The 12,120-nt window shown below is 35.8% G+C and overlaps 2 protein-coding genes across 5 annotated transcripts in view; both read left to right on the forward strand.

Annotated features, from left to right (window-relative positions):
* LOC121379308 (solute carrier family 43 member 3-like) overlaps positions 1–12,120 on the forward strand; it is a 340,851-nt gene that overhangs the window by 54,292 nt on the left and 274,439 nt on the right. The window lies entirely within an intron of this gene.
* Positions 1–12,120, forward strand: part of LOC121379307 (solute carrier family 43 member 3-like) — a 51,800-nt gene that overhangs the window by 27,450 nt on the left and 12,230 nt on the right. Inside the window, exons 6-8 of one of the 2 annotated variants that reach the window (XM_041507862.1) lie at positions 1,708–2,174; positions 4,558–4,604; positions 10,394–10,470. In XM_041507862.1, the coding sequence (XP_041363796.1) occupies positions 1,708–2,174; positions 4,558–4,604; positions 10,394–10,470 (591 nt within the window). The remainder of the gene's footprint in view (positions 1–1,707; positions 2,175–4,557; positions 4,605–10,393; positions 10,471–12,120) is intronic. The other variant, XM_041507861.1, reaches the window with a different exon arrangement.

Here is a 12,120-nt window from a genome sequence, read left to right on the forward strand (position 1 = left end):
AACGTCTTCGGCAATTTTCGTTACTTAATGGAAATTGTCGAAATAACATTGAAATGCGCACCTCCAGCACCCTCCTACTGGATCAGGGCTTGGCAGGGAATTAAAATATCGCAGAACTATGTACAGTAATTAAAGAATACTCAACGAGCTACGAGGTAATATTGTTTGTCTTGCATGAGTGCAAGTTAAAAGGTATTGCCGAGTGACGAGTTGCGTATTCTATTTATTACCCATTCTGAATATTTATCATTTTATGGAAGATTTTCGAACGATACTATTGTTGAAAATACGTTTGCAAGTTGAGAACGTTACAGGAGGCAGCGTTGCGTCATAGCTGTGACGTAGGCTACGTATCGCTGATAACGTAAGTTACTTGTTGACACGACTTCCACCATGGAAACTATTCTTACACACAATTAACTGCCTATAGTGAAGCACTGTTTATGACGTCAAAACGTATCTAGGGAAGAAATGGGTTTGTTCTTTCCCTAGGGAAAGATCACTTTTCCCCCGCTGCTCTCTGCCCATATGGGTAATAATAATCCATTTACTGATGCAAAAACATAATTAAGTTCATAAAAAAAAAATATTAAATGCATAAATTAAAATAACAACCAATTCTTTGTCAAATTCAAAATGTAATGTCTAACGGACACTCGTGTTGTATTAAAAAAAATTATAGTCTTCTCCTGGCAGATCACAATATCCGGTGAACGTTGATACTTGCAGTCTCCGTAATCGGTCGATGTATCCCGAACGATTCGGAACATATCCGAGAGTTTCCGAGAAAAGTTACAATTAAAGGGAAATAACTTTTTACGGGCAACACGAGTGGTATGCGATTACATATATTCTTAAATATTAAATAAGTGCATCCAATAGTAAAACACCTTTTTTTTTAGTTGTGCGTAACGCAGGTTTCCAATTTTATTGCAGTTAATAATATTTAAGACGGCCATTTGCTACCACTCAACAGGTAAACGGTAATTTTGGGTCAGTTCGTTCTGCCCCAAGTCCTCCGTCCCATATCGTGGAACTTTCGTTTTTGAGAGGCACATGCTCGGAAGCGCCAAAGTAATGGTACACATTTTTTTTTTAATGAATTTGCTGGGGAGAGCATGACTCGAACCCCTCCCCTAGACACTAAGCTCACCACCGTCTAGACCACCAGGCTGCATAATCTCTTGCCCATGGGCCTGCATCATGTAAAGTATTACATATATGAACCTCAAACTTCTTATCCCTGACAGCTTTACGTCCACTTTATTGAAACATATTACAGATAAATTGTATTCAAACATACAGTAAGTGATAACAGGGCTTCTAGAATTTTTATAAAATCCACTAGTCATGGGATCAGTGATTTAAAACATTTACAAGCCACGATTAAAAATTCACTAGCCCTACTTTACTTTAACTTAGTTTAAGTTAATACAATTAAATAATAATAATAATCAGATATGTAGAGTTTAAAAACATTAACCTTTGGTGGTTGGACTGGGGGCAGGATATTCATATTTACAAAATAGACTTAACTGCAACATTTGAAAAAGAAAATTCACTAGCCATTGGGCATGGCAATAGTAAATTTACTAGCCCTCCATTGAATATTACTAGCCATGGGAGTGGGGCTACCATAATCTAGAAGCTCTGCTGTAAGTAGTGTTAGACAATTGATTAATTCTATTTTATTTGTTTACTTGCCAGCAAGCCACCATGAGCATATCCTTGACAGCGAAGCCGCGTCTGCGGATGCTCTATGTTTTCTGGGCATTCATGGAGTGTCTGCTCTTCGGCGGCCTCATTTACGGTTGGGGCTCCCTCGTCTTCATACTGAAAGACGAGAGAATCTTCGCTAACCTCTGCCACAGTGTGGGTAACACAACCTCGGTGAACTACACATCCATCCATTCCAACGTGACATCGCATTTCATCACTCACATGGCGTCCACGCCGATTTCTCCAACTCCGTTTGCTGTTGCTGCGATGAACCTGACACCAGTCATTGTTGGAGGTGGTTCTGAAGAGAAAGCCCCAAAGGAAGACTGTCAGGAACAAGACTCGATGTTTGCGCTGGTGTTTACGGTGGCTTCATCGCTGTTCTGTGTAGGATGTGCCATCATGGGGCACATTAATTACAAGTTTGGTACCAGAGTCACTCGTATTTGTTCCATGTAAGTTATACCTAAATAGAATTACAGGGGACTCTTTCAGAATCTTAGGTTTATATACACCTGTAGGGCCTCCATGAGTCCAAAATATTGGACTCGAGTACCCGAGGGTCAAACTCGGCCTGGACCCGAGTACCCATGTACCCGACACTAGATAATAATAAAACTAAAGAATAAAGTAAAATAGCATTATGGATCTTAATTCCAACACTGGACATGGATACCAAATCATGCCATTGATACACTGGCTCATTATATTGCATTCCACACTGTGACATTCAGCTTTTCTTTTCCCGCCATGTCTCATAGCTCTATAATGTAATCGGCAGCAAGCATAATATGGTAAAATGACATACAAAATATAATTAAATGAGAGCGCTCTTCCTTGCATGGGTACTTGAGTCCTGTGAATGACTTGGCCCTTGCCCGAGTACTCGTGGAGACCCTATACACCTGAAGTTGGTTGGTGTGAGTTTTGCCTATGTAACCGATAATATGAATTATGTTTGCATAACGTAACAAATGTTTGACATCCAATAGCCGATGACTAATAAATTAATGTGCTGTAGTGGTGTCATTAAACAAAGCAAACTTTTAACTTTCAGTTCTGTACGTCCAGTGTGTTTTGGGTTGTCCTGATGTCAACAGAAGTTTAAAACTGACTTGATATGTTTGGCCAATGCCATAATTTTTAGATACCTTATGGAAACACATCCAACTGAATTGCCTTACTTGGTCTGTGTGATAATCGAACACTTCAACTGATCACAGTTGTATTCATTTACTTATCTTCAGGTAACATTTGAAGTGCCAGATGAATTTATAGGTGATACACCTAGAAATGAATTTCACATGACTAAATATGTTGTTTTTCCTTACATTGTTACAAAGGTTAAGACAAAAATATCATCAATGTAGTTACATAGCCAGGGTCGCATTTTACGAAGCAATCTTAGCGCTAAGATCACCTTAAGTGCATAACAACCTCATACACTTTTAAAGGTGATCTTAGCACCAAGGTCATATAAACTGTATTAGGTAGTTATGCACTTCAGGTAATCTTGGCATTCATGTAAAAATGACACTTGATTTCCCAGTCATTAAAGTTCAATTTCAAAGGTAAAATCACGTTAACGTATGTGTACCCTGTAGAACACAGAGATAGCTTAGATACGGGTAAGGTTGTAGAGGGGTTTGGGTAGGCCAATCCTTTCGTGACCGTGATCAGTTAAATCAAAATGTTGTAACTACTTTCTTTAAGCAACGTTTTTTCCCATCAATAACAGCGTTGTTTGATTTAAATCATTTGATTCATGATTTAAATCGCTGCAAAAAAATCAAAAAAATTATGCATTTCGATTTTTTTGATTTTTATTATGTTTCATTTGATTTTTATGATTATTGCATTTATTTTTATTGATTATTTTGTAAACATGTGATTTATCAATTAACTTGCAGTACAAAAAATGAAGTGTTATTTAAAATCAATTGTTACTTACACTAGATAATTATTTTTACATATATTTATAATTGAATTGCAATTAGATTTCAACACCATGTTGTCTAACAAGTCATACTGATCAGTGACAATTCCCCCAAATCTATGGTTGGGATGATCCTGGGAGATCAACACAATAGAAGGTGTCAAGTGAATCCACTCTGCTTCAATGTGGTAAATTGGACGAATTTGGGGATGCTCTAGACTCAGATCTAACAGATGTGACTTGAAGTCACTGACTTCACGTGTCAAATCACCATCCTGGCTAAACACCAAGTACTTAAACATTAACTCAATAATCCCCAAAATGCATTTTGTTGCCTCATTTCTAGATGTTCGAGGTATTTCCTTTCAGAATGCAGTGAAGCTTCCAAATCGTGTATTTAATAGGGAGCAAGTATTCAATTCAGAAGCTCCAAATTAAAGTAAAAAAAAAAAAAAATCAAATAAATCTGAATTGTTTTTTTAAATCATGATTTTTTTCAACCCTGATCAATAAGCAGGGGTGCAGAAATGAAACATAACTTCACTAGCCCACCGGACCAGAACCAACTAAAATTTCTACTAGTCCACCAGTCTATAGAATAATATATTATTAATAATATAATATACAATGTCTTCGCTTCAAATGCTATATACAGATATATTGACAAAACATTATTAAGAACACCTGGTAAGTGATCAACATCATGTGACAAACAAAATCAAAAAGACAGATTGCCTGTTGGACTGGTAGTTGCATTTTTTAACTCGTCCGTCAGAATTTTTACTCTCATTTGGCGTGCGGGCGAGTACTTTCTGCACCCCAGCATACGTAAACATATAGTCATTGGGGCTTGAACTCTTTGACAGTTCATATACACATTAATAAATAATTGTCTTTTACAGGTTATCATTTATTGCTGGCTGCTTGATGGTCGCATTCATCAATGTTGGTAAGTTACTGCAGTGAGGAGTACTGTTCCTTTTTATTTAACTAACTTGTGCTTCTTTTGATGTATAAAGTCAAGGAATAACCTACACACATAACTTGAAGAAAAGATTGTTCATTATACTTGTATGTGTTGTTTTATTCTGTCATACATAGTTTTGCAACCAACATTTTGGAAGGCATTGCTTTGATGTGTTTCAGTTCTACTTTGTTTTTTCCATGTAGTTAGATTAGTTCATCAAAAGTTGTTAGAGACACATTTTTTCATTAGTAGCAAGGGATCTTTTATATGCACATTTTCCCACAGACAGGATAGCACATACCACAGCCTATGATATACAAATTGTGGTGCACTGACTGGAATGAGAAATAGCCCAATGGGCCGGCCCGCTGACGGGGATCGATATAGACTGAATGTGCATCAGGCGAGCACTTTACTACTGGGCTACATCCCACCCCCCACCCCCAAATGTCAAAGTAACCTTGTTTGACACCAATAAGCCATAGTTTAAAATGTGCTATGGTGTTGTTAAACAAGACATTCCTTACTATTCTTCTCACAACATAACTAATGGGGGATTAATATTGTTTAGGCAAATACTAAGGTCAAGTTCAGCATTCGAATTTGGCAGGAGTAGGGTGTGCATGTAATGCAATGGTAAAATGTGTTCTGCGTTGTAGCAATGTGTCTCTAACAACTTTTGATGAACTAATCTAATGGTCCTTAAGAACCGCTTCGATGTAAATAATGTCGGTTGTCTTTCGGAAAAATATGCAAACTTCTTTTGCCTTTAACTGGCGCCTTTGTACATCCATACATCGAACAATGGTTCACCATGTTTCACATTTGTAAGATATCTTCAAAATAATATTCCACACATACAATTCTATTCAATAGAATAACATTTTCGCATTTTAAAAATACACGTGTTCACAATGTCTGAAAGGCTGCGAGTCACACATTCATGTTATGCCGGTTAGCGCGCCATGGGGTCACATGACTTAACTCTTGTAGTGAGGTGGCTTAAGGACAAAAAATGGAAGAATAGTTACACGGTGGACAAAAGTGCAATTTTTTCGCCAAACTACCACATGGGATATAAGGATTGAAAAAAGGTCATGCTCCAACAAATCTGGTAACGGGAACAGGTCCCTATGACGTCATAATGAAGTGTTTTGTTCTTAGACATCTGGAATGTGGTAAAATGTGTGTGTTGTTAACTAGTTGCTGAATAAATGCCGGTTATGTAAATAGTTTAATAAGAAGTGATTGCAGAGTTCATTTAGTTCTGCAGAAGAAACACGCAGTTAAGAAAATATTAACTGAACAGAGACAGAGAACCTAGTTAAACAGGAAAGTTGTTTTCCCTTATTTTAGTCTGAATAGTTACTATGTGTATTAGAGGGGAAACAAATATAATTAAATTAATTTGCCGGGGGCAGGACGTAGCCCAGTAGTAAAGTGCTGGCCTGGTGTACGGTCAGTCTAGGATAGATCCCTGTTAGTGTAATCATTGGACTATTTCTCGTTCCAGCCAGTGCTTCACAACTGGTGTTACAGACCATGATATGTAGGCCTACTATCCTGTCTGTGGGATGATGCATATATTAAAGATCCCTTGGTGCTAATTAAAAAAAAATAGTTGCCCATAGTTTCCTCTCTAAAATATATTTGTGGTCATTAACCACATGTCTGACACCACATACCTGTAGTTGTGTTGAATGTGTCATTAAATATAAAATTCCTTTCTTTCTTTCTTTCTTTTTTTTAAACATGGTTCCCATATGCAACAACCTTAGTTAAAAATTATGATCTAGCTATGTCTGTATTTTGTAGACAATTTGAATATTATATATAAAAAAAGGAATTTAAGTTGCAATTTAAAATGAAAATGCCTGGGAATTGTTTATTGTAAAAAGGATGCCGGCCCAAAGATGATAAATATTATTTGACCATACGCAATAAAATATTTTAATTTACTTAGCATAGAGGGAAATTAGTTTATATTATTTCAAAGGCATCATCACAGGATTGTAACTTTTCTAGTCATTGTATATTTTATAGACATTATATAATATTTGACATAGAGTTGAACATGAATTAGTAGATACAGGTCAAGTATTTTTCTTTAAATCGGAGTCCGTTCATGGTAGTTCATATTATAACTAATTGGTTAGAAGAAGCGACCCCCTTTATATAAATGGCATAAAATAAATATGCATACTAATAATAAATATTGTTCATTGTAGTAGTTGAAATGTATGCACATTCATATTTTCTGGGCTAAAATATCTAGATATTACTACATTAACTGGAATAACTGTAGCATTTCAGATGTTCCAATGATGAGATATCTCTGGTCATTATAACAAAGTGGTTACTGCTATAGTGTGTTTAAATAAAATGTGTGTGTGTACATGTATATCATTCTGCGAGCACATTAGACAAACATTATACTTAATCACGCACCAGATCAGTGCTGATGACGAATGCATTAAACTGTATTTAGATATGTTTTACATCTGGTCTTATTGTACTTACGTAATGGCATTTATTGGTACATTAAAGATTGTAATATGTACTTTCCTGTCAATGGGGGAAATGCATATAAATGATATCTTGTCGCTGTTTTGTTGCAGCAGCCACTATGCCGGTAACAATTTTCCTTTTGCATTTTACAGACCAAGTGTCGAAATACCTCACAGAGAGGACATATGATAACTATGGTTTAAACAACTTCCAGATCAGTTTGCCGGGGTCTGGATTGAAAATTAACGTTGCGGAAAGACACTGGCTTAAGATGTGATAATAATCCAGCTCAGATTTCAAGACATCACCCAGATTCGTTTCGAGTTGTACTGTGTCATAGCCAGCTTTGTTTTGTAGATCCACATAGTCACGATCACAGGACACACATACCTTCCCACCTGCGTCATAATGAATTCTTAGGGGAACAAAAATAACAGTTAAAACTTGATACACAACTATCCATAAGCACCAAACGCCTAGAGTTTGAGGATTAAAAAAAATATGGAACATTTTAACAATTCACTAGCCATATATATATATATATATATATATATATATATATATATATATATATATATATATATATATTAGGGTAGCCAGGATTGTTTATTGGGGGTGGAGTGGAGATAGAGGGTACTGCTTTTACACATTTTATGGGGTGACATGCATTATAAAAGTTGGCATTGTGAAAAAAGAGGTCCTCTTGTGCCCAATCCCTGGCTACCCGGATACGGCAGTGTATATATGTGCAATTTAAAGTATATCAATCAATAGATTTTGGTTTCAACACAGGTACCTTTAGTAGTATTACTTGCATGGCAGTAGAATTGTGGAAATTATTTGCTAATTTCATATTATTTTAGTAAGTTTTAATCACATATAACTTCTAAACATTGTTTTAGTAACATATGACCCATGTTGCATGCAAACATCTTACACACGATGAGATTTTTGTGCATTTTTGTAAAACCTACGAAAATGCGCATTCTGCTAGGAATCATTACACGTTGATTGTAAATATATTTGTCATTTTATTCTCTCTAAATTGCTGTTTAAATCATTAAGTTGAAGAACATAATTTTGTTTTAGAACATGTCAAAACGTAGACTTTAGAACGAGTGAAAACTTTTAAAGAAAAATGCCGAATATAGTTACTGGCCCTGTATTCATTTTGTTTCGTTAAATTACTGTGTATTAAAAATCATTAAACGTATTAACTTATCTTAACGGTTGATTATTAATTCAGTCAGTAGCTCAACACTACAGGTGGTGCAGTTTACTCTGATAGCTTACATTTCGTGTTTAATTAGTGTAATAAATATATCTGTTATAACTGGTACGATAGCTTACATTTCATGTAATAATTAGTATAACAAATATATCTGTTATAACTGGTTTTAAGGCTTTGCTTTGTTTGACCAATTGTTTTTCTAAAGTTGTTAAGAGCTTCTAGCAACCTGCTACAATACCAGGGAGCACAATTTACCATCTCAGTGTAGGATAAGGTTACTGTGCACACAGCTGGAAACACCCATGACCCTTTCCAGTGTCTGCCATCCAAAGATAATTTGTATTTAAGACACTGCCTTTGTTTTATAAGAAAATCAACTTCATGACGTCATACTTGACCCTTCCGGTCATCACAATTTTTGGAGCATGACCTTTTTTAAATCTACAGGCCCATGTGGTGCTTTGGTGAAAAAATGGCACTTTTGTCCGCCGTGTAACTATTTTGTCACTAAGCCACCTCACTATTGGAGTTAGAGGCCTTTTGGCAAGCGATGGGGGAAAACGCGACTTTTTATTGCGAATATATTAAAAACGGGTAAATGTTAAATTGTTTATTTTATTGATACTTTATATATATTATAAAAGGTATATGTAGATACCAAACAATAGTGAATTACATTTTTGATAAATGTAGACCTTTAATATGGAAAATATCAACCGTGTCTATGTTAATCTGTGTTTGTTTAGGCTCTGCCAAGACAAATACCAATTAACTAGACAAGATTTATATTTTACATATTAAAAACAAGAGTAAAGATTTCTATTTGTCCTATAACACTTCTAAAGTAACATTTTAGTTTGATATTTAGTAAATGCAAAGTTCTGAAGTTGCCCTACCGGTAAAATGACATATTGGCGATTAGCACAAAGGTAGTTTGGTGTCACACACTTTAAAGGGACATTCCTGAGTTTGCTGCAACTTTTAATGTGTTATCGACTAACCGAGCCTTTTTAAAGATTGCAATTACATATCAAATATATTTTTCTGCATAAAATATTAGTGGCTGTATATTTAACGTGTTTCTGGTCATTGTAATATTTTTACTACAAATGTAGGTTAAATTTCATTTTATTTTCTAACATATTATTTTTTCGTACGTATGAAATTATTTGAAATTGGGCTTCTTACAAATATTAAGACGACCAGAAACACATTGAATGTACAGACACAGATATTCTAAACAAGAAAATATATTTAATATGTAAGTTTAATCGTAGAATATTTTATTAGTCAGAAACATCTTACAATGCAGCAAACTCAGGAATGTCCCTTTAACTAAATCTCATCAAAACGTTATGCATGGGCGGATCCAAGGGGGGGGACCAGGGGGACGCGTCCCCCCCAAAAATTGTTCAAGTGCCCTCAAAATGTCCAAGTGCCCTTTTTGTTTGTAGAATTTTTTTTTTTTTAAGTAAACAATAATTATATTGTAGATAAATGAAATCAAGATTTTCGTGTACATGCGCAAGCTTGCAGATATGTGTCTGTGTTATTGAGTCTCAATGGGGCCCCATTGAGGTTCTAACGCGAGTGACGCCAATTTACTTCATTATTGCTAGTATATTATGACGTATTAATTGTAAATATCAAAACTTGTAGTAAGGTGCCCTTTTGACGAGTCAATGTGCCCTTCTTTTTTGGTCCCCCCCTAAAAATATTTCCTGGATCCGCCCATGTTATGTTCAAGTATACAAGTCTTGATGGCTGTAAACAATTGACCCATTGACAGCAAAACATTATTAACCAAGTTAATAATGGTAAATATCAAATGGGTTTATGATGTGGATATTATGGGTAAGTTATAGGATAAATTTTCTTAATTACAGCTGTACATTAGTCTCTTTCCAACATATCTCAAAAGGAAATGCTGGGGGGTGATTTGTGATTAGTTAAAAGCAAATCTTTTCTCTTACTGATGTATAAAAAATAGCCTATATATATATATATACACTTGAATTTCTTGTAATTTCAGATCACCCGTGGTTAATATTCCCAGGATTGACATTGATTGGAGTAGGAGGAATTCCCTTGCTGGTCACAAATACCCAGGTATGTCAATCAGTTGTAGCACCCACCTTGTTACACTGTTTGACACCATTCTTCAAGCTAAAAATAAAACTGAGTCAAGTTTTTTTGTTAAGCTGAGAAAATAACAAAAAGAAAAATAAATTCTTATTCGCTTAATCAGATAAAATAGTTTTGACTAGTGATTAAATGTTGCAACTCATCTGTCCGAATTTTCGTTCCCATCTGGAAAGCAGACTTGTATTTTCTTCAGTCTTGAAATTGATAACAGGCCATTTCATTTAAGCGACTTCTTTTATGTCCTGTCTGGAACATTCTGTTTAATGCAAATAATTTTAATTGTCTGAAGATTGTATAGATCAAAAGTTGTATATATATAAATACAGTAAAACCTGTCTAAAGCGGACCCTGAACGAACCGGAATCCTGTGAAAACAGGTCAAGTCTCATGGTCCCAAATTTTTCTAATTCCTAAAATCTTGACCCTCTAAAAACTAGGGGTGTAACGATATACTTGAATATTCGGTGAACCGAACAGCAATCTGTATCGTAGTTGCATTCGTATTTGTCACTAGCTCAGCCGAATACACGAATACATGCACAAATGTACTAGTATATAATGCTAGCTGTTTAATTAATATTTGTAATTCACACTAACCAAAATACAATACCGATTCGATTGTTTTGATAATGCCCAGACCTGTTTTGTATTAGATCAAGCACACAGACCAATCCTTTTTTATTCAGTGCATTGGACTGGTACCCTGCTTGTACTTTGATTTCACTTCTGGCTTCTGTCAAAAAAACTGTTGGATGCATGGGCGGATCCAGGAAATATTTTTAGGGGGGGGGGGGGGGGGGGGGGGGGGGGGGAAAAAAGAAGGGCACATTGACTCGTCAAAAGGGCACCTTACTACAAGTTTTGATATTTACAATTAATATGAATTCCTACAGTTCTACGTCATAATATACTAGCAATAATGAAGTAAATTGGCGTCACTCGCGTTAGAACCTCAATGGGGCCCCATTGAGACTCAATAACACAGACACATATCTGCAAGCTTGCGCATGTACACGAAAATCTTGATTTCATTTATCTACAATATAATTATTGTTTACTTAAAAAAAAAAAAATTCTACAAACAAAAAGGGCACTTGGACATTTTGAGGGCACTTGAACAATTTTTGGGGGGGACGCGTCCCCCTGGTCCCCCCCCCTTGGATCCGCCCATGGGATGTCGCATAATCTTGTTCAACCAGCCTTGTGAAGTACGTTCCTAATGTGTGAGTCACGGACGAGCGTATTTTGTTAGTGTATGCAATGTAACTTCAATATACAAGTGTTTAAATAGCTGATTAAAGCAAAATAAAAGTAAAATTCAAATAATGGAGGATGAATTAACAAGATTTAAGGCATTGGATTAATGACTGGCTTTTTGAATAACGGAAACAGCACTGTGTGTTTTGTCCACATCTAAGCCATATATAGCCAAACATCTCTTATTCATCCCAGCAACAAGTGTGTTAAGCCAGCGCGTGTTCAGCACTGCTGGGGGTGTGATAACAGCACAGAGAGCTGCACTCTCCTGTGAAAATAAGGACATGTTAGTGTTCCTTTAAAAAGAACATGATTCTAGACTAGACAATAGACAGACCCATGGTTAATGAGTTTTTA

Source organism: Gigantopelta aegis, chromosome 8, assembly GCF_016097555.1.
Source record: "Gigantopelta aegis isolate Gae_Host chromosome 8, Gae_host_genome, whole genome shotgun sequence".
In the NCBI taxonomy this organism is placed as follows: Eukaryota; Metazoa; Mollusca; class Gastropoda; order Neomphalida; family Peltospiridae; genus Gigantopelta; species Gigantopelta aegis.